The sequence below is a fragment of the Bactrocera oleae genome, chromosome 3, assembly GCF_042242935.1.
Source record: "Bactrocera oleae isolate idBacOlea1 chromosome 3, idBacOlea1, whole genome shotgun sequence".
Lineage (NCBI taxonomy): Eukaryota > Metazoa > Arthropoda > Insecta > Diptera > Tephritidae > Bactrocera > Bactrocera oleae.
The window spans coordinates 841,671-865,231 of record NC_091537.1 but is presented as its reverse complement, the minus strand read 5'-3'; the positions used below and the strand labels follow the sequence as shown (position 1 = coordinate 865,231).

Below are 23,561 nucleotides of genomic sequence, written 5' to 3'. Positions count from 1 at the left end.
TGTAAAACTTTCATTAGTCGGAAGACACAAAATACACCACAAATGTTCAGCATGATAACTTTACTAATAGGTAATAACTTGCTGGTACATACCTTTTTATCATTCCTATTCAAAATAAAATAATACCCAAGATCTAGGTGTTAGTTTTTTACATTAAAAAATGTTTCACTATTCCTACATCAGTAAATAATGTAAATTTGTCAGTTTTCAATTTGTTTATTGCATTTCATAGTTCAATTTAATTTAAGTCAGTCAGATTCTAAAATTGGTAAATATACGCCACATAAAATAATTAGAAATTAAACACATTTATAATGTTATAAATATCCAATGTGAGTCGTATTAAAGTTATTGTTTCAGTGCATTAGTCTTTATTTTTCATATATTTTAATTCAGAAGGTCACTTCATAGAACACAAATCAAAAAATAAAGTTGTGAGCATTAACCACTTGACACATTTTATCAAATGGTTTCAACGCTCCTACAAAAACGCGCTATCACCCATTGCATTACCTCTTAATCGACTAGAAAATAACTACATACATATATTGAACAAGATAAATCGATTTTTGTTTCTCTAATAATATTTCTATGATCACATCAATGTATATATGTACATATGTATGAATGCATGTATGTATGTTTGTATGGGTGTCAATATATTTTATTTTAATTGTTCTATTAAAACATAGAACTTTTGGAAGAATAGAAAAGGCAGTTATTTATTCTTATTCATCGTCACTGCTTTCATCGTCACTGCTTTCATCTTCATCTGGCGGCGGTAGTTGTTTTGCGCCATGCTTTTCCAAAATGAGTTGCATTTGTGATCTATTCGAAATGCATGCCAATTGATATGCAGTTCGTCGTCCGAAAGTAATTGCTTCCAAGTTCAGTTTGGGCTTGCAATAAAGTAATAGGAAGTTTAATAGTTCCTCATTGTTCCTTTCGACCGAGATATGTAGTGGTGTGTATCCACCTTTTCCTTCCTGCACACGTTAAAATATATTTATTAGAATTTACAGTTTGATTAGATTACAATCCTTATAAAAGTCTTACTCTGGCATTGATATCCGCTCCAGATTGCACCAAAGATCTTAGTATTTGAAGATTACCCATCTCGGCAGCTAAATGAACACAATATTCGCCTAAAAGAAAGACAAAGCAAACCATATTTATATCAATTTGTACAACATAATATGCACGGTCTAAGACTAAACATATGTATGTATATCATATGGTATATCAAGTATCATTGGGAAAATTATTATTTCTATGATAAATAATCTAAGCAATCTAAATGTTATGATAAAAAAAATTACCACTATTATACGTGAGTATGAATTTGAAGTATCTCAACAGCAATCACTCCCACAAATGTATGCGATAGCATTACTGTTAGCTCGAATCATGATAACCGAGCAATGACGCCGAGCGAATGTATATATTTGCTTGACGACCCATATGCATGCGTTTAGAAAAACCCGGCAAATTCCCATAATGTGGTAAACAAGAAATCAACTTTGCTTTTGTAAACAGAAATGTCGGATAAGTTCGTCAAAGCGTTAAAATTAACCAAAGCGAACACAAAGCAATATCAGCAACAATGACGAGAATCATCGTCATATGATGACGAGACCATAACAGCTAGTAAAGAACACAATGGTGAAAAATTTGGCATCGACGTTGTCATCTGTAGATAACCTGCAAAATCTAATTATCCTTCAACATAACTTTTCAATGTATGTACATGTGTGGAATATGCTGTTAGATTTTTAAAAATTATGCCTACACAATTATTACTCATACAAAATCACAAAACTGAGTAATTCGTGTTAATGTGAAACATACAACGGGAAATGCCATGGCTAACCTTATATCCGACAATATGAATAGTCTGTAAGTCCACACCCTAGGCATATTCATGAAGATCGACAAATCAAACAAAAGTTCAATGTATCCACATTTGTGGTTACGCAAATATTTATGTACGACCTAATTTGTACCTGTAAGCGAGTGGGTCGTTTTGTAGTTTGTTTCTATTAATTAACCTATAAATTTAGGTTTTTCGTATGAAGCTAACACATTTTACAAAATCTTTAGGGCACAATTGTGGAATGTCCAGAGTACAAAGCTACTTGTCGAATGCTTTTTATTAGGAGGTGCAGCTTTTGCTCGCTCACCGACTGCAAATAAAACATGGTTTTACCGGCTATTCACAACGAATGAAAATAAATAAAAGGTTTGTCACTCAACAATGCAGCGATTGTGACGATTGTGGAGAAAACTATTAAAAAGCATACACACTTGCGTAAAGCAGGTGAAATAACAGAAAACCCCAGTCGTGGTTATACATAAAGTAGAAATGATGACGAGTCGAAACCGTGCTGAAAAACTAGCGCGTACACCAAAAACCCTAAACGCAATTGTGTAAACAATTTTTGGCCAATGATCAATGCGCGTTAATCCCAATAAATGTTTCACATGTTCCATGCTTGTCACTTATTTAAATGTACATATGTATGAAGGTAGTGTAAATAACTCTTAATACACACGAGTGTTGAAAAAAGTAAAGTGCAGTAGTAAAAAGCTTTCTAATTGTCAGTTAACCTTATTAATGCCTTGTACGCTTGGTATAAAATTGTTAAAACCCGTTCATATCAGCCCAATTCAAATACAACACATTCGCACCAAGCCGACTGAATGGCAAATAGATAACCAACCAAATGAGAATACAAGTCAGTGGCATCGCAACTACGCATTCATACATACATACATATAACAAACATTTTTAAATTGGGTTTTTTCTTCACACATCATGATGTGGATAAACCAAACCGAACTTGAAATTACTTATTTTCAATGTAACATCTGTAAAACAATACAACTAAAACATTGAAGCAAACTAAGATATTATTATAATAAATATTCTGAGAAAATCCATAGTAAGAGGAAATTGTGACTCTTTGGTGTTTTCCTTTAAAATAAACAGAAAACGACGGAGGAATTTTAAACTGAAATTCCTGATCGTGGGACAACCAGTGGGGAAGTTACATAAGTTCATTGTAACATACATATGTACGATTTTTATATTTGAGTGGACTTGGGCTTTTACGTGTACATGAATATACATATGTACATAGTATATTTATGAATATAAGTAAATATTTTCATTTATGTCCATGTGTAGTTTCCCAGGCGCATACATCCATGTATTCACGGTTATTTTGTATAAATGCATGTACACACCCAAACACAGCTAGACGTACATACAGACATACATACGCATATATTTCGCTCTGCTTTTGCAGAAACGTTTTGTGCCGATTTTCGTGTCGATCGTTTTGTTGTCGTTTGCGTTGTTGTTGGGGAAAACCCCGAAAGATTATACTTAACCAGATTGAACAGGCGATGTTTACAGTGCTTCGGCAAAATATAATACCTCCATAGCCAAAGCCATAAATGCTTGTTTCATAGCAGATTTTGTACACATGTACATATATACTTAAATTCAAATATAACACCCAATATTATTTTTTACTTTGGCGAATTTGTTCTAAATATACTACAAACATATCTATGTATATATTTTTATCATATTATGATGTGACATAATAATGTTCACGAAACAAAAAGGTTTAAAATCGTCTTTGTAGTCCTATGATTTGATGTCGTAGGCATTAATTTGATTTTGAAAAGATATATGTATGTAATATGATGTGTATATGTATACCAGTTTTCAATTAAATATATCCGAATATATTCATGTATCTATGGCATGCATACATACCTACGTGCACATATTCTGCATTAATTTGCGCAACAACGTAGACGTATATTTGAATCTACATACATATACATATATTATATTAAAATTGATGATGATGGCTATAAATAATTTTAAAAAAATTGGTCCATTTCTGAGCGTCTGTATCACAGGCTAGCCGAAAGGCCGGCATGTCTATGCGAATATTCAGAATATTTTAAATTTGGCAACAAAACTGTTTTATAAATAACATAAGGAAAATACGAGACAAAAAATAACAAATGTAAATGAATTTAATTAAGCCATAAATTAAAATGAATTTAAGGATAAATATGTATGTATTTATCCGATGAGGGATTGTACTTACCGTCATAATTTCTGATTTCAAAATTGTTTACAAGTTTACTCTGAGCGTATCCATATTGTTGATATGCAGCATTGACTTCTAGGGCGCTAAATGGTGTTGTTAAAGCAGTAACACTTTGTTCATCTCCGTTTTCACAAGCAATATGCAATGCTGTGTTTCCATCGCAATCTCGTATATTCGGCTGGAAATACATATATAATATATATAATATATAAAATGGAGTATGCTTATTTAGTCATTTCACTATATACTCTATTTATATATTGATTAACAGTTGTTTGATCATCATAATTTATTTATTCACTATAGTAGTTTGTATCTGCTTACCTCGGCGCCAGCAAGTAATAGCATACGCATAATGGTTTTATGGCTATAAAGCGCTGCCAAGTGCAGCGGGGTTTGTTCATAATCATTTTTTATGTTCAGAAGCCATTGTTGCATAGCTAGTGGGATAAGGGCAGCTACTAAACTATCTTGCCCAGATATGCATGCCAAATGAAGGTAACTGCAAAGACAATGACAAAACAATGACCAAATATATTACTAATTTTACCAAACATTTCGAATTATATAGAAATCTAGGTGTAATTTTTTTAATATCCGAAAAATTTCTTACGTGTCTCCATCATCATTTTGTTGAAAAATTTGTTCTCCTACAGGCAGTTGAGACAATCCTAACGATTTATTTGATGTCGCTGTCGATTGCACGGTTGGAATTCTATCAGCAGCATTTAAATTATTTGCAGTTCCACTTTCTAAACTTAGATTGCAAAACCTTTCCGATATATGACTTTCTACATCATGTTTGAGTCTCATTTCTTCGCTTAAATTCGAATTCTTGGTTGCAGCAATTGCAGACTGTGGTTTACTATGCAGTGTTTGTTTGGTAGTTAAGTCGCGGTCGGATTTGGTATCTGAATCGTTGAACTCTTCGTATTCTTCTTCTTCTATACAACCCGAATCAACAACAAATATATTCCCTTGACTTTTATCGTGTGGTTGGGAAATTCCGGTAATGTTTTTGACGTGACGTTCTCTTGCAATAATATTTGATTTGGATCTGTTGAGGTTGTTTGCATCGTTTCCATCGGAGCTATATTTTTCTCCCTCCTGCTCTTCTTGAAAAGAGCTTTGAGGACCAGACAAAAAGCCCGAATCTGTCCCTTGAGATGGATCCTCAATATCAATGTTTTCTAAAAACTCATTTTTCCCCGGAATGTGTTTATTATCTACGTTAGCCGCTAAAATGGTTGAAACACTTGTACCACTCTCGTCTGTAATATTTGTATTTTTGTTATCACTCGCTATACACTTCACTACTGGGTTTGGCTTCGACATTTTGTAATGCTTAATAGGTATTTCCCGTATTAAATGATTTCACTCAAATATATTATTAATTTTGTTATTTATAATCTTTTTATTATACGATTCCGCCTATTTTAATATTGGCTCATTACTTTCTACACCAAAGGAAAAAACTTGTTAGTTGGGTATGAAGTTATCGCATTTATTAAAAAAAAACCGTATCTGGTTAGCCGAAAGCTTTGGTCCGATATATCTAAGTCATGTTGTAAGTTCTCTAATATTTAGATAAAATTGTTTGAGTGATGTACCGAAAGTAAAATTCCGTTATAAGTTCTCTTCACAGCCACACTCACTTTTCACATTTGCAGGCGATAATGATCTATTATTCTTCATTTGCATCTATATTTTTACTGCATATAATAAATATTTGTAAAGCCGATGTAACACTATTCGAAAGGCATGGAATGTACTTAATATTTAAATTATTTTTTTAAATAATTATTAAATTATAAACACGTCTTCTTCGTCTGCAAAATTGTTTGTGAATGTGCTTTAGACACTTGAAATTTTTATTATATCACGTTTGGGTTTACCTTTGTACTTCTTTCCTTGTTGTTCAGAAATACCTCACATAAACACATAGTTGCCACCTTTTAAATTTCAAAAACGCCAACAAAGGTGTTTTTTTTGTCAAAAAGCACATGCATCAAATCAATCTAAATTTTTTTTAAAACTTGCTTGCATTTACTAAAAGTAAAAAAATATACAAATGATGTACAAGTCATATGTTGATCACTATCTATGAGTTAAAAAGAGCACTGCAAAGGCACTAAATCATCTATTTTTTGGCGTTCAAATTAAAAAAAGCATGAAGTTGGCAACTATGCATAAATATATATCGTATTTATAATACGTTTAAAATTGAGACGGCAACAGTACCAAGGCAAATTCATAATTTACGGTAGTGTTGCCAACATTCGACCCTCAAAAGAAATCAAAAAGAAAATCTTTTTGTATCATATCAATTTCAATAAATATAGATATACATTAAATGTGATATATAATTATATAATATTAGTAAATACCATATAACCGCCAATGGTTTCTGTGCGTAGAAAAAAGTATGTTTGAAATAAAGTTGGCAACTATAACATGTGATTTCGCTGTACACTTTTCACAACGTAGCCACATAGAGCTTATTGCAGAAAATAAAGATAGGGACAGGAAATGTTAAATAAACGACTCTTACTGTGAATGGTCACTTTTAGTACGCTCATACACCATGGTTACCAACTAACGGGATGCGTTCGCTAAGTGGTTTAAACGCTTCGGATGGCTTGAAAGGATTTCATATACTTCCATTATCACTAGCAATTATTCGCCTAGCACCATCAGGAACGCGATATTCGTCCAGATTTCACCATGATCGATTTTGAATGTGCGCAAATGGCTTTTCCACTTCAGCACCCTCTGGCGACCGGAGTACGCCTACTAGGTGGCTCAAACGCTTTGTATCACCTTGTAGATGCTATCTGTTATGGTCATCAGGAGTGTGGCAATCGGCGAAAATGCACCTTGATAGGTACACGTGTCACATTTTGGCGATCACTGGCGTACGAACAGGGTTCACTAGGTGACCACTCTACGATGGACTTGACCCTAACCAAGGCTACGAAAGCACTCATGGTGTGCAACCGACTAGCTGGGAAATCTTGGGGAAGCTCCCCAAGGACCATCAGGTGGATGTACACCATGATCGTAAGACCAATTACCACGTATGGAGCGGTGTCTTGGGTTTCTAAAGCATCGCAGACATCGGTAGAACTTAAACTGTCGACACTGCAAAGACTTGCCTGCATCTGTGCGTCGGGCGCAATGCATATGTGTCCGCCTGCAGCACTGGAAGTAATGCTGGAACTTACACCGCTGCATATGGTAATCAAACAGACAGCCAAACAGACTCTCTTCCAAATGACAGCAGAGGGAGTTGGCAGAGGGAAGGTAATATCGTCCCAGCAGATGAAGGCGCTAAATGAGGAAATGCCACTGGCCCTTCTCCAAAGGGACATCATTACCAAAGTAATAAGCTTCACTAAGAAGTTCAAAGTTACCCTTGGCAGCAAGGCAGAATGGAATGATTCATCGCTGGACCTGCTGCTAAGGGAAAGCACTATTAAGTGGTACACCGACGGCTCGAAAACGGCGGAGGGGATTGGTGCAGGAGTCGCTGGGCCAAGCACCAAACTCTCCATTCCCATGGGAAGTTTACAAGCATTTCCCAAGCCGAGGTCTATGCTATAAATCGGTCAGATCGCTTCTAGTGCAGGAGTGTATAGAACGGCTGAACAGCCTATCAGACCACAACCGAGTGCACCTTATTTGGGTACCTGGCCACAGGGTTATAGTCGGGAACAAACTGGCTGACAAGTTGGCCCGCTTGGCTTACTATTAAAGAGCTGCTCCGTATGGAAGAAAGAGCAGGCAGGGAGAGACATTGGCAACAACTTCAAGGCATGCGCCATGACAGGTTGATAATGGGGGGTTACGACCGCAAACGGTTTAAAGTCGTAATCAATCTCCAGTGGAACAAATTCAGTCTGCTTGTCGCGTTTTACACCGCCCATTGCAGGCTCAAGAAGCATCTCTTCAGCATGGGCTTAGCCTCCTCTGCAAACTGCCGGTTCTGTGACATGGAGCCGGAGACGCCAGAACATCTGCTAATGAACTGCACAGCAGTCTACAGACGCAGGAGTTTATCAACATGCTGGGGCTAGATGATTCGGTATGACTTAGGGGATGGCATAATAGGTCGCGGTGCATACCTCAAAAGTAATCTATCTATCTATCTATGCTTTGCAGTACTTCCAAAGGGTGTACTTTACCCTTTGTATTCCTCAGGGATGAATTCGAAGCAATTTTCAATCGAATTTATCCATTTTATTATGTTTTACAAATTTTATTAATGTTTTACAATGTTTGCACAATTCCAGTTTAGTAAAAATTAGTCAGATCATTCATAGATCAACACATGTAGGTCCCTTGTTAGTTTAAATATGTATTTATGTATGTATGTGTAGTATTAATATATTGAAGTTATAACTTAACTAAACCGTCTTGGAGTTCTGATAATCGGCAAAGTGGGAGCGCCTTCAACATATTCCGGAGAAACCGTATTCACATTTTTCATGTATTTGTCCGATGTAGGGCGAGTGTTTTATGCCAAAACTGTAGGCTGGAACATGTGAGAGATTAACCTGAAATGTATGGATGATATACACACAGTCACATATGTCTATTATTAGATGCATTAAGAGATAAATAATCATTAAAATACTTGCAGAACTATAATGTGACTTGCTTAAAATTTTTTGTATATTCCGACTGGCCAATTAAAGTAAAATGAGTATGAAATCGTTCGCATTGAAAAATAATAGATCTCAATAGTTCCATGGCTAAATAGAAATCTTGAATATTTTCTCACCGCAGGCTATGGAACTAGGCATGCACGAGTGAGATGTGGTATGATATAAGATTTTCTTTGACCCAAAAATGGGCTGTGATGAATTGAAAATGACGGTGCTGGACTTGTTTTGTACAACTGATACTGTTGCCAATTTGAGAACATTTAAAATTGTTAGATAAATATGCATGTGTGCCAGTACGAGTATGAAAATATGTGATTGTAAATTATATGAGAATTATTTACCTTCTCGGGACAGTGTGCGCCCGGTCCTGGTTTATTGTGCTCATCACTCGGGTATTTGAATTTGCCACGCATTGTGTACATAGGTGGCTTATATTTCATAACCGAGTATTCAGCATCATATGCACCGGGACCGGGTAGCAATAATGCTGGGATTAGTCGCGGCTTTTGTCTACCGGCCATTGTGAAGGCCGGTGCTGAACGTATCGGGCCTTCCTTGCTGATACCCAAGACGGTGGGTATTTTATAGACATTAGGAGCTGTTGGGAGAATAATATTGGTTGAATAACGTCTGAAAGTGTTTGTAATCAGTTTGGGATGATAAGTTAATTGTACACATACGTTTGGCGAAATGGATGGATGGGTAAGTAGGCGCACTAATACAGCAAATTTTTTGAGATTATAAACATTTTCAATGCTTCTTATTATTATGTACCAATATGCTTGTGCATATGGTGATACATATATACAATCTTACCCGGTTTACCTTATGATTTTTTCGTGTGTGGCGTTAGCCTCTACAACATATTTGACGGACGAAGTTTTTGAGGATGTGGTCGTTGTAACAGCTGTGCCGTCCGACTGTACCACCGTCTTGGTGATAGAGCCGCCTGATTTGACCGTGCTGGCATCAGCTATGCCGTGGGCGGTGTGAATTTCTCTACCGTTATCTAATCCACCGTCGGCAATCGTATATGTTAGAGTGCTAGTGGTTGTGGTGCCTTTAGCTTTAGCGTTGGCTTTAAGGCCAGTGCCGTTGTTTAATGTGCCCTTGGCGATGTGCTGCGTGATTGTTGTTCTGGTGCTGCTGTCGTCTGCGTGCTGCGTGCGAATGGCTTTGTCCGTTTTATACCCGTTTTCGAGCACATCTTGCTCACCAACTGTTCTTATTGTTGTGCTAGTAATTGTATTGGATGTGCGCTCAACATCATTGGAGGAATTATCGGTGAACTTTAACACCTCGCCGTTTAGCTGAGTCTGATTTTGATTGGTGCGTACTACAGTGAGAATGTGTGAAATATGTACATAAGCACTCGTGTATACTAGTATGTGTGTTCAGAATTAAAGTTAAATAAAATGGCGAGAATGTGAAAAAGCTGCTTTTAAGACTTGCATTTGTGCGGACCAAAGTGTTTTTTAATGAAATAAAAAAAAACTCTGTACATACGTGAGAGATCCCAATGGTATACGAATTCATAAAGAAACCAATGAAGTGATAAAAAAATAAATTTTCGTAACTTCGAAAATTTCCTTTAAGTTAAAATTGTACAATGGAACTAAAATAATAAGTAAGTGAAACCTAATTCCTCATATCATCATTGTTAAATCTTTAATCAAGCACTGCTGGAACGCTCTCTTTTTATACATATGTACAGAGCGCATCAATATGTACTTACCAGGACTAGCTAAACGCCGTTCTCGTCTTTGCAAAATACGATCTTCTACATAAGCACCCTTTGGCAGAGCTGAATATGCGATACGCACAGGACATGCATGTGGAATACCAATTTAGTTTACGAATACATATATACATATGTAGATAGAAAGCAAGGAAAAACGGAAACAACAAAAATTATAAAAAAAAGAGCACATCAAAGCCAAATATTTACAAAATATGGGGTGGGAATTTCTAGCGCACGACTTACCTGGCATGGGCGCAACTTTGAGACCAAATGTGAAAGCTGGCGAATTGTTCAATTTACAATTTTCTGGGTGATAGTGGCCAGGTGCTTAGAGAAAGACGAAAATAAATACACAAACTACACATCCATACATACAATATATTGGTGTAAATGATTGTAAGCTCTATATCTTGTAAGCGAGCATCAAAAAAAACTTGTTAACAAAACCTGACCAAATCTCTCAAAACGTCAGTAACAAATAAAATGGAACCGCAAACGATTCGTTAGTTGCCTAAATCCAACAGAAACTGATATTTTTTTACGCATTCATGTCCTTCGACATTCTCATTTGTAAAGTATCAGTCAAAAGTATACATTGGAATTAAAAGACGAATATGTTAGTCTATTTCAACGAATATCTTCAGGGAAATTTTCAGTTTGTATATTGTTCAAGTTTTTCGTTGCTTTTGGTTACTTATGCAGTCTCTTTTTATGCTCTCTTTTTTTCATTTTCAAAAGATTGGTATTAGCCAAGTTATATTCTAACGAGTTGGATTTTAGTCAGGTCTATTTAATTGTAGACTTGTATTTCTTCGGACAAGCTTGATGTTTTACTGCAAGGTATATGAAAGAGTATATGTACATATGCTTAACCACAACCAATCGCTCAACCGAATTACCGATAAGGAACTTTTTATTGCAAAACAACTAAAATTAAAATATAAAAATGTGTTAAAAACATACCTGGTGCCTCGGTGGTCAACTTGCTCTTGGGCTTTAAGCCAAAACTAAAGGAAGGTGCGTAATCGAGAGTGTGCTTTTCTGGTTCATAAGCAGTGGGTGCTGCGGAGACGTAATATTATTTCTTATATACACATGCTAAGGTATAAGGGCAAATAAATAAAGAGTAATTTATCTAAGTTGCACAGTAGAAAGCTATATCTTGTGAAGTCTTCCGACTTGACTTGAGATTTTAACAAACTTTGCAATCGTAAGTGTATATGTGCATATAGTATGTTTGATCCTTGATCAAAGCTCGTGCAATATGTAGAGATATAATAAGGCCTTACCTGGGGTTTCACTGACTGACTCGTGAGTTACTTTTAAACCAAAAGTGTACGCGGGACCTCGATCCATATTAATTTTCTCGAATTCATATTGCCCTGGTGCTGGCGATTCATTTCTGATGTGAGGATTTATTTTTATGCCAAAGGTATAAGCTGGGGACTGATCAAGTTTACATTCTTCGGGTTTATAATCACATGGAGATGGTGTGTTTTCTGTGTGTTTAAGGTATTTTCGGCTGCATATGGTAAATGCTGGACTATGATCTAGGCGGACCTTTTCAGAATAATATTCACCCGGAGCTGGTGTATCACTAATCAGCTGGACATTTCTCCGGCCGACAATACTAAATGCAGGTGAGTGGCCAAGCTTCACTGCTTCTGGTGCATAATCGCCAGGGGCGGGTGTGTCGTTTTTCACTTTGCTATCATGTTTCCCCGCGATTGTATATGATGGGGTATTATCAAGACGAACTTTCTCAGGACAATAAGCGCCTGGTGCCGGTGTGTCGCTGGGCTTTTGTAAGTTGTGACGACCACCCATGGAATACGCAGGTGTATGATCGAGTCTGACCTTCTCAGGACAATAATCTCCAGGTGCGGGTGTGTCGTTACTCAGTTTGGGATCATGTTTTCCAGCCATTGTGTATGATGGGGTGTTATCAAGACGAACTTTCTCAGGACAATAAGCGCCTGGTGCCGGTGTGTCGCTGGGCTTTTGTAAGTTGTGACGACCACCCATGGAATACGCAGGTGTATGATCGAGTCTGACCTTCTCAGGACAATAATCTCCTGGCGCGGGTGTGTCGTTACTAAGTTTGGGAGCATGTTTTCCAGCCATTGTGTATGATGGGGTGTTATCAAGACGAACTTTCTCAGGACAATAAGCGCCTGGTGCTGGTGTGTCGCTGGGCTTTTGTAAGTTGTGACGACCACCCATGGAATACGCAGGTGTATGATCGAGTCTGACCTTCTCAGGACAATAATCTCCAGGTGCTGGTGTGTCGTTACTCAGTTTGGGATCATGTTTTCCAGCCATTGTGTATGATGGAGTGTTGTCAAGACGAACTTTCTCAGGACAATAAGCGCCTGGTGCCGGTGTGTCGCTGGGCTTTTGTAAGTTGTGACGACCACCCATGGAATACGCAGGTGTATGATCGAGTCTGACCTTCTCAGGACAATAATCTCCAGGCGCGGGTGTGTCGTTACTCAGTTTGGGATCATGTTTTCCAGCCATTGTGTATGATGGGGTGTTGTCAAGACGAACTTTCTCAGGACAATAAGCGCCTGGTGCCGGTGTGTCGCTGGGCTTTTGTAAGTTGTGACGACCACCCATGGAATACGCAGGTGTATGATCGAGTCTGACCTTCTCAGGACAATAATCTCCAGGCGCGGGTGTGTCGTTACTCAGTTTGGGATCATGTTTTCCAGCCATTGTGTATGATGGGGTGTTGTCAAGACGAACTTTCTCAGGACAATAAGCGCCTGGTGCCGGTGTGTCGCTGGGCTTTTGTAAGTTGTGACGACCACCCATGGAATACGCAGGTGTATGATCGAGTCTGACCTTCTCAGGACAATAATCTCCAGGCGCGGGTGTGTCGTTACTCACTTTGGGATCATGTTTTCCAGCCATTGTGTATGATGGGGTGTTGTCAAGACGAACTTTCTCAGGACAATAAGCGCCTGGTGCCGGTGTGTCGCTGGGCTTTTGTAAGTTGTGACGACCACCCATGGAATACGCAGGTGTATGATCGAGTCTGACCTTCTCAGGACAATAATCTCCAGGCGCGGGTGTGTCGTTACTCAGTTTGGGATCATGTTTTCCAGCCATTGTGTATGATGGGGTGTTGTCAAGACGAACTTTCTCAGGACAATAAGCGCCTGGTGCCGGTGTGTCGCTGGGCTTTTGTAAGTTGTGGCGACCACCCATGGAATACGCAGGTGTATGATCGAGTCTCACTTTCTCAGGACAATAATCTCCAGGCGCGGGTGTATCGTTATTCACTTTGAGATCATGTTTTCCAGCCATTGTGTATGATGGGGTGTTGTCAAGACGAATTTTCTCAGGACAATAAGCGCCTGGTGCCGGTGTGTCGCTGGGCTTTTGTAAGTTGTGACGACCACCCATAGAATACGCAGGTGTATGATCGAGTCTCACCTTCTCAGGACAATAATCTCCAGGTGCTGGTGTGTCGTTATTCAGTTTGGGATCATGTTTTCCAGCCATTGTGTATGATGGGGTGTTGTCAAGACGAACTTTCTCAGGACAATAAGTTCCTGGTGCCGGTGTGTCGCTGGGCTTTTGTAAGTTGTGGCGACCACCCATGGAATACGCAGGCGTATGATCGAGTTTGACCTTTTCAGGACAATAATCTCCTGGCGCGGGTGTGGCAGTACAGATTTTAGAGTCATATTTTCCAGCCATTGTGTATGATGGGGTGTTGTCAAGACGAACTTTCTCAGGACAATAGTTTCCCGGACCAGGAGTTTCGCTAATTGATATCTTTACTGATCTTCCGCTTATGGTATAAGCCGGCGTATTGCCTAGGCGAACATTTTCGGGACAATATGTTCCTGGTGCAGGAGAGTCGTTGGATTTGTTAATATCATGTCTCCCTGCCATAGAAAATGCAGGACTGTGATCTAAACGAATTTTTTCCGTTTGGTAGTCACCGGGTGCTATTTGAATAAAAATAATGATAAATGCATTTGCTGAGTTATGAAGCATGTAGGGATTCGGAACATACATACGTATTGATTTTAATTAAGCACAGTCAAGCGATATTTTAGTATAAGCTCATATTAATTGATCTACGATGCAAATGGCAAAGCCGTGACTATTTTCATATCATTTACATGAGTACATATGTATATGAGTTTACTAAAAGTTGCGAATTATCTAATAATCTGTTTTTGTGTACTAACTGTGTGTACTATGTACTATATAACGCATTACCTGGAGTCGCCTGTTCGAAGCTGAGCTTTGTTCTTCTACCAAAAGTGTAGCTCGGTGCTTTCTTTTTAATAAATGAAACCTCAGGGCGATAGCTATTTGGCGCTATTTATAACCAGCATTCCATTAAAAAATTTGTTATTTGTCGTTATTGGAAGAGAAATAAAAACGAGGAATTAAAACAGGTCTTGAGCGCAGGCGAACGTGCATCCTTTCATTGGGATTATTGCTTAAAGAAATGCCAAAAGCATACAAACATTCAACTAACTGCATGCACATACTGCTAAGCATACTCGTTCATAAATACATATGTATGCCTATGTATAACAGTATATATAACATATATAACTTAAGCAAAGATTAAATATATAGGAAAGATTGATAACATAGAAGTATGCTCGTAGTTAAATACTGGCTAAGGCCGGAATCATTAACCTGTCACTTATACATTCTATTCTTTTATAAAATATGAAATTTTTTTGGACCTTTATGAATTTGTTATAAAAATAATATCTTCTCCTAAAGTCAATAAACAGTGCGTCAAACGTAAAATATATTTTGTTTGTGACTATAATTGACATTCTATTATTCTATATTCTATTTGTTCTCAGTCAGTGCTCATTAGAAAAAATTTAAATCCCGAGCTGTTTTTAAAAATTGAGACTACAGTATGTCCCGCTTAATTGACCTCCTGTTAATTGATTTTTTCGCTTATTTAAATCGTCTGATCCGCCAAAAATATATTGCATACAAAATACGTGCCAATTTTCCCGCTTGATTGAACCCGGTAAATTGGTTTTCCCGCAATTGGTTAAAAATATGTGTTATGGAAAAAAATATATGTTTAATTTTCCTTCGTTAATTGCACAAAAAACTTTATTTTAAAAAATTATCAGGCATTGCCGCGCATAGTTCGCAGCATTTGTGATAAGCACCAGTTAGTATATTTGCAAAACAAAGTAAATTAGCGAATATGGAATAGCACGTTATTTCACGTAGATAAAACCATATACAAAAAAATAAAATACTATAATACAATAATGTAATTTTTTTTGTTTCTATTTTTTTTAAAACAATGATCTCTAAATATATGTACATTGTCTTGTTTTTGTGCTTTTGTTTCCGTTTAAAGTTAAAAATATTATTTAAATATCATTACTAAAAACTAAATAAATACTTAAAGTGCAAATATGATTTTTTTAAATTGATTTGGTTGTACAATTAAGTGGCATTTCTGTAAGTGAACAAATTGTTCAATTAAATGAGTATCGGTTAATTGATTCCCCGGTTAATTTAACCAAAATGTATATTTGTGCAATTTTTGAAGTGCAATTATCCGGGGGATACTGTAAATGTTTACAAAGCAAATGTAAAAAATTAACCAATTTTTTAACCTAAAAGCAATTAATTATTCTTATAAAGTTTTAAATGTCAAAGTACCATATACTAAGAAAATACTTGCCAACGGAAGTACAATACCTCTATTTTAGAGCCTTTTGCATAAATAAATGTGTCTTCTAAATCGTGTAATGTCCTAAATTATACTTTTTGAAATGTTGTACATCTATCGTCCATATATTTCTATAATGTAAAAAAGTGGAACTCACCGATATTTTGTGCAACTATTTTTTTACTTACAAGTATGTAAGTATGTATAGATACCAAAAGTCGTAAAATTATTTAGTGTAGTTTAAATAAAAGTGGTAAAGATTAAGGTAGTATTTCAACATTTACATGAAGCTTTTTGTTCAATACTCGTAAGATAAAGCACCAATTCACTACACTACAAAGAATTTAAAAAGGACTAACAATTTACCTCTGATTTGATTAGGAATTTTGATTTCTTATCGCTAACATTTGGTACATATGTAGATATATAAGCTCGTATGTACGAACCGAGCTTTCACAAGCTATTTAACACAAGCACAAATTATTAACACGTTGCTAAACCACCATTCGGCGTCATCTGAAATTCCAATTTTTGGATTTGTTTGAATGAAAAACTCATCGACACAGAACTGAAACATTATAAAGTTATGAGAATGGGGCACATGCATTTGATAAGTTTTAATACTGAATGACCTTAGTACTGAATACGTGTTTGAAAGCTTTAAGGTAGCTGTGTGTTAGAAAATGAACCAGCATTAGGATATCATAAATCAAACAAAAATGCAGTAAGCTCATCCATCCATCCATCGATAACAAGGTTTGATTATTATTTGATGAATACCTAAAGCAAATGCTTGAATGCTTGAAGCACCAAACTAACTTACCAGGCGTTAGGTTTGGCTTCTCATTTGGCGGCTTTTGTCCGAAAGAGTACTTGGGCGTTGCGTCGATGACGGCCTTTGCAGCTCGATCCACATCGTACTCGCCGGGTGCTGGCGTCCTGAAGAGTGTTTTATCTTTGGGACGACTGCGTAAGCTCGCTGCTGGAGGAGTGGCCTTCCCTTTCATACCCAATCCGGTAACATCGTATTGCGCTGGCCCAGGTCCAATTGAATCGAAGTTGCTGCGATGTTTCTGGCCAAAAGTAAATGCTGGAGCGCCTGGTTTCTTCGAGTCAGGTACTTTCTTGCCTAGCGCGATTATGAAACGGAATATTATACATTTCACCATATTTTCTTGTTCTTCATACCGACTAAAGTGGGTAGTTGCACACACGCTGGTCCCGGACTAGAAGTCTCCGCGGCTATTTTACCGCGGCGTACAGTCGGTGTCCAAGGTCTCTGTTCGATGCCGGTGCCCATGGTCAACAGTCGTTTCTTATTTACTGGTTCACAGGGTCCGCGTATCTTTTTCGTTTTTGCTGCTTTTCTCTGTGGGGAGAAATATATATACAAATTTATTTACGTATATACATGCATATATATAATATATTTCGATTTGATACAGGCGCGCGTAAATATGACGAAAGCGAGATTGAAAATTACCACAGTGACCATTTTGCTGGTATTGAGATCTATTATTTAAGCAATATTTGCAAATGAACGATGTGTAGATATGTATGCTTCTGCTTGCTTTTTGTTGTTTACACAAAATAATTGAAATGTGTAGAAATAAGACTCATATAAACTTAGATGCATTAGAATCATATTTATTATGGCAGGTTCTCGGGCAACTTGTTCCTTTCATAACCAAGAATATGCTCTACCTAAAACACTATTACTTGGCTTTTAATACAAAAAGTGGAAGTCCGCAACAAATAATGGCATATCTGTAAAGGTTTTGAAATTGCCTATGGATAGAAAGAAAATCGCGCACAAAATGAATAGCCGAAATCGTTCAAAATTGAAACAACGTTCCACAGATTAAAATTGTAGAGGCTATAGACCTGTTGGAATTAAGCCTCGAATTAGAAAAGTTAGTAAAGTAGAGAAGAAAGCGTTCTAGATAAGGTTATAAAAATGAATGCTTGCTTGCTTACATGGAGAATATTTCTCATATAGTACGAAAAACTATAAATTGAGTACAAGTCTCTCTGATTCTCTCTTTCAGAAACGTGTTTTGTTTTGGTGCCTGCCTACAGCATTGCAAAGTGACATGAACGCTGATTTCATGATTTGGGTTTGTTAAGATCGCTGGCTTTTGTACGACGACTTGACTCGGACAGGTCCATTTAAACTCCGCGCGAAACCGAATCAATACAATTTGGTTTTCTAGATTGGTACAACTTTTTTACATATGTTCATGTGAAGTGTGATCTCTATATGTCAATTAGTGTGTATTTGGTTTGTGTGGCGACATATGAACGTATCAGGACTTGACTTATGCACCGATTCCATTCACTTTGGAATAAGTGATTACTAAGCGTTCCATCCCATCTCATAAAACGTGTTCGTGGTCGTTTTCCGTATATATTATACATATACTATGTAATTGTATGTAAATAAATACTAAATACTAAATACGGGCAGATACATATAGATATTTAGATAAATACAACACAGTCAGCTGATTTTCAGTTACTATGCATCGATTGTATCTAAACACAAAGCCAAACACGCTCACACATATTTATACATGCACACATGCAAAGGAATGTCATGAAGAACGTCAAATTTTCTAGGACAACCATTATTTTGATGGCGTAGTGATGCGGAACAAAACAAACAAACTACGTACATATGTATATTCAAGTTTTCGGCTACAATGGATAATTTTTAACGATGTACATACATATATGACTATAAAATTATACATATATGTACGTAAGTCTGCTTGCATATATGTAGTATAAGTGTTTGATGTTTACATGGGTATGTAACAGTAAAAGTATTTTTGATTGGTTGTCCTCATTTTGATTTCACTTAATACTACTTCATTTGTGCATTTCGGTGTTCGGTTGTTAGTGGCGACGTGTTTGGCCGATGAGGGGTGGCTTAGTGTTTGAGGTAGGTTTGCTATAAAACAACAAAATTGAAAATCCTCTATAGACTAGACCCAAAAGAGTTTCGAAAAGCGATCGATGATGATTTCTCTTGTACACTAGTAAATCTTGCGTTTCAAGGGTAGCTACAAAATCTATAAAGCCTTCGTGTTAATTTGTCATACAATTATTCGAAATGGATCGGAAATATAATAAGTACAGCCATAATGGCGACGGAAGTTACGCATTGCGCAAATTAGCTTTGCTTACGCTTTATATATGTATGCAGCGGCTTGCATTAATGTTCTTACTGCAACGTCACAAAAAATATATAAATATTAAGCGGTCACTATTAAAGTAAATGTGATAGACCAAAATAACAATACACAAAGAAAAATGTTTACGATTTTTAGTTCCCGATAGTCTATTTCTGTTTATTCATAAATCGGCTAGAAGACAGTCTGAAAACTAGTATGTTACAGTTGCTATAACATAAGTCTGCATGCACTTTCATAAAAGTTATGAAGTGATAGAAAGTAACATATTGCAAGAGTATAAAAATGTTGCTCATACGCCAAGTAGTTCAATTAAGTGTATGCTGTGTTACCATAATAGCTTTAGTAAGAGAAAAAATAAGTTATTACTATTTTGAGTTCGTTAGTGACATTTTAACAGAATTTTGAATACACAGATTACAAACATAAACGGGCAATTTTTACATATGTATGTGTATGTAAATAAATGCTATGAATGTTGATGAAAAGCGCGATCACGGTGAACTCGCATTGAAAAACTATACATCATTGTCGCCCACACAACTGAGTGACTGTTTGAGACATATTTTTGTGTCATCAGAGATTGCGTTACGTTATGTATTTCGTTTTCAATAGCTTATATGCACATACAAACAAATATAGACTTGTCTACGGTTGTTTATTCTTGGCTAAATATGGAATTGAGCTAAAATACATATATACCGACATAGGTGTAATTTGTTTTAGATTCAATGATGTTAAAAAATTAATTAAATATGCCAGACAAAATGAGTAAAATGCGTGGGATGAGAATTAAAAAAAACCTGGAGAAAGTTTTCAACTAAAGTTCTTTTACAAATTGGATAATTATGCAAGCGTATACAGACTAAATATAGAAATATCTAATTGACTAACAATTGCTTTGTGCCCGGTAAATCTTCAAGAGTTTTCAGAGTCTTAAAGCAGAGTTCGGGTTCTTAATGTCAAACATTTACATGAAACACCTCCTTTGGGAACTTATTAAGTGCATATAATATAAACATATAAAAATTGTTCGAATTTAAATAAATAAAATTTTCAATAAAAAGTTATAAATAAAAGTTATACCTCTTCAGTTTTTGGAAATTCTCTTTGGTAGTGTGACCACAGAGCTAAGGTAAATAGCTGAATGTGCGTGTGTATGTATGCTTGGTGAATAAATCAGTCTTATTGCCAGCATGATTTCATATTTTTATAATGGGATTTTAATTTGACTTTTTTCTCCGAGGGATGAGGTAATACACATATTTAAATCGAAGTCAAAAGACTGGAGTTTTTGTAAAAATAATACGGTGAGAGCCAAAGAGCAATAGCTCACGTAAATACAAAATAATTTGACAAAGAGCTTATATAAGTATGTATATATAAATAGTAATGAGTTGATATAAAACAAATGACGTAAATTTTAAAGTAACATGTTTGTCAAGCCATTTTAGTCGCTTATGTTAGTATACTATTTAGTATGTAGGAGTAAATAATACAAGTAACTGTTTTTTTGTATTATTGTTTGTTTATTATTTGTTATACATATTTGTTGGAAACTTTCACAAACAATTCTTAACTCGCCATGTCTCGCTTTGTTTGCACGGAAGAATGCTGAAAAGTGTCGTTGACATATTGTCCCAGCATTTGGTAGCTTGCCAAAAACAGATCAGGTCCCACTGATCGAGAATGCAAGTGCATGAATATACCATGGTACATATGTAAATGTAAATTCGCAGACTTTTGCGAAGTGGCTTTGCGGTCGTTTGGTCGCTTTACGAAATCAGTTTACTTAGCTTAGCTGGTTAATATGGTTTGCCGATCTCTGCTTGCGTTGGTACGATACATATGCTCTTATACATAAGTACCTACGTATGTATGCACTTATTCGGAAATAAACACCATGCGCTTGTATCAATTCGGCACCTCAACCACCTAGTCCGGTTCGTTTGAAAGATTGGCTTTTTTTCATGATGTAGTGAGTTCATAAGCGGGAAATGGTAAATGAGATTAGCTGTGAAATCTCAAGACCGGTTTCTTATGCTGATGTCATACGTTTGTTTTGTTTTCACTGCTTGTACGCAAATATACATTTATACGCACAGTCTGTTTCTTTCTAAGCGTTGACTTGGAATTGTTATTATCGCTTGGAGGGTATAACATGACTTACTCACCTAACTATATACATATGTACGAGTATGTGGTTATTTATGAAACGTTTCTAATACACACACAGCATTAATAATGAAATATCAGCTTTTACAAGTAATTAAGCCATAAATACAAGTTAATACACATGCAACTAACTACTTAGGCATAATAGATATGTATATGATATATGTATATAATATTAAAATATTTAAAATCGCATATGCAAAACAAGGTTAGAAAATCTTAGTTGAAAGATTTTGATTCTAATGCTTTTGTTTTGTCGGCAAAGATTTGAGATACTAATCCAGAAGCTACATATGTACATATAGTACATACACGCGTAAACAAATAATCAATTAATTAAATGTGTATGGAAAAGATATTGCCTTAAATGTCAATGGGTAATTGTTTATTGTCATTATTCGTAGATCAGATCGCCTCATCGTTAATAATATCGCAAAAAGTGAAAAATTATAATGAGAGATTTACTTATTTGGCCATTTCCGCAGCATTCAAGAATAGCTTTATGATAAACGCTTCGAATTGCGGTGCCACAATCACACACATACACCTACAAACATGTGCTTGGATCAATTTGTAAATCGAAACGTTTTGGAAAACAATTTGAAACAAAAAACAATAACAACAACAGCGCCACCCATCCCATTTCAGTTCGCGGCAATCAGTCAATGAACTGAAACAGCAATACAATAACAATAAAACACACATGAAACTAGCTCATGCTTACATACACGTACACAGACATTTGTGCATTTACTATATGTGAGTAGCTGCGTCGAAGTGCACTACTCGTTGCACCCTCGGCACCGCTGTGCCACAGACACTGACAGCCTACAGTGGCAATGTCAAAAAGCCGCCCACTTTCCGTCTATTTCGATTTTTTTTAAACTTTTTTTTTTACCTTGGTTGCTCTCCGCAATAAGCCTGTTCTGGGGTTAGCAGTATCTCTTCAAGCCGTTCGCTGTTTTGCTATCGCCTAGTCGATTTATGGAACCTTTTAGCTCCAGGAAATCGCTAAGTTCATCTGTAAACTCGGAAAACGCGATTACACTCCTTGCACCGTTTATTTACAAATACAAGTTAATAGTTGCAGAAGCGTAGGATAAAATGAGTATTTTCGATTTCGTTTATCACTTGGATTAATTATGCTTACATTCGTAGACTTTTAGTTTTTTATACGCGTTGTTATTTATATACAGTGTTGTTATTTTTCGCCGGAGCTTGGAAGATTAATTGATTGCTTATTGAGTAGAAGTGCAATGGAGCGATTTTGCGATTTTGCGATTTTCGACAAACTAGTCGGATTGGCGGTTGAGCTACAACTGAATCGTTTAGTGCTAGCGCTGCTAGTTTTCGTCTAACTTGTTCGAGCAAGCTTGAAGTTAGCATTGGTAGGTTTGGCGCTCGAGAGCTTACAAAAAGCTCCCGCATCGTCAAGGTGTTGTGTCAAATCTAAATTGTGAAGTTATTTGCTCATTGCATGAGTGTGTGTGAGTGTTTATTAATTTGTCTAAAGAAGTGCTAGTCGCTAGTAAAAAGGAATATTGATTAAAATATTTGATATAAGATATTATAAAAAATATTAAAGCAAATGAAAACTCAATTTTCTTAAAGAAATGTGTATGTATGTATCTAAGTACATACAGAACTTATATTGCAAGTTTTGATGTAACGGAAATTACTAGAAAGCATTGTATTTTTGCTTTACTTTTCGATCAGATATATTGTTTCAAAAGCTTTTGCATTCTGAAATGAACAAAAAATAAATAAAATATTTGGAATCATACAGACATGTGTATGTATACCATAAATGCTTGTGAATATAGTAATCGACGATGCATGCACATCGGTATACAATTGTTTTATAAAATTTCATACGTTTCTCCCTACCTTCGACCGTTATTTTTTAAAAGCATTACATTTTTTGGAACGTTTTCAAATAAAAACTGAATTTCCAGTTGCACCCGT

At 36.3% G+C, this 23,561-nt stretch overlaps 2 protein-coding genes across 12 annotated transcripts; both read right to left on the bottom strand.

Moving 5' to 3' along the window:
• Window positions 1-348: 348 nt before the first annotated feature.
• LOC106614967 (NF-kappa-B inhibitor cactus) lies at window positions 349-6,001 on the bottom strand. Its single transcript, XM_070106943.1, has 5 exons — window positions 4,747-6,001; window positions 4,458-4,635; window positions 4,131-4,311; window positions 1,057-1,145; window positions 349-986 (listed from the first exon to the last, which is right to left on the bottom strand). The coding sequence occupies exons 1-5, from the start codon at window positions 5,466-5,468 to the stop codon at window positions 729-731; spliced, it is 1,428 nt and encodes a 475-aa protein (XP_069963044.1). The 5' UTR covers window positions 5,469-6,001; the 3' UTR covers window positions 349-728.
• A 2,349-nt stretch (window positions 6,002-8,350) lies between these two features.
• LOC106614920 (uncharacterized) lies at window positions 8,351-22,935 on the bottom strand. Of its 11 annotated transcripts, none has more exons than XR_011395478.1 (11): window positions 17,711-17,825; window positions 17,416-17,596; window positions 17,051-17,356; window positions 14,781-14,882; window positions 11,831-14,503; window positions 11,505-11,603; window positions 10,785-10,868; window positions 10,536-10,604; window positions 9,142-9,398; window positions 8,770-9,039; window positions 8,351-8,689 (listed from the first exon to the last, which is right to left on the bottom strand). XR_011395478.1 is itself a non-coding variant. In XM_070106939.1 (10 exons), exons 1-10 carry the CDS (start codon window positions 17,720-17,722, stop codon window positions 8,585-8,587), a joined length of 3,888 nt encoding a protein of 1,295 aa, XP_069963040.1. In that variant the 5' UTR covers window positions 17,723-17,823; the 3' UTR covers window positions 8,351-8,584. The 11 variants fall into 11 exon arrangements, 8 of the variants coding, with proteins under 8 accessions (XP_069963040.1, XP_069963036.1, XP_069963034.1 ...); XR_011395477.1 differs by having other exon boundaries at window positions 8,774-9,039; XM_070106939.1 differs by lacking the exon at window positions 8,770-9,039 and having other exon boundaries at window positions 17,711-17,823.
• Window positions 22,936-23,561: the final 626 nt, after the last annotated feature.

What these genes read in the sequence shown, in the direction of transcription:
- LOC106614967 (XM_070106943.1), bottom strand. Translation starts at nt 5,468, where the DNA reads ATGTCGAAGCCAAACCCAGTAGTGAAGTGTATAGCGAGTGATAACAAA. An exon ending in CAAAATGATGATGGAGACAC is followed by an intron (nt 4,636 to 4,746) that starts GTAAGAAATTTT and finishes TTGTCTTTGCAG; the next exon opens with TTACCTTCATTTGGCATGCA. An exon ending in TATTACTTGCTGGCGCCGAG is followed by an intron (nt 4,312 to 4,457) that starts GTAAGCAGATAC and finishes ATGTATTTCCAG; the next exon opens with CCGAATATACGAGATTGCGA.
- LOC106614920 (XM_070106933.1), bottom strand. An exon ending in CTTCGAACAGGCGACTCCAG is followed by an intron (nt 14,504 to 14,780) that starts GTAATGCGTTAT and finishes TTATTCAAATAG; the next exon opens with CACCCGGTGACTACCAAACG. An exon ending in GTCAGTCAGTGAAACCCCAG is followed by an intron (nt 11,604 to 11,830) that starts GTAAGGCCTTAT and finishes ACGTCTCCGCAG; the next exon opens with CACCCACTGCTTATGAACCA.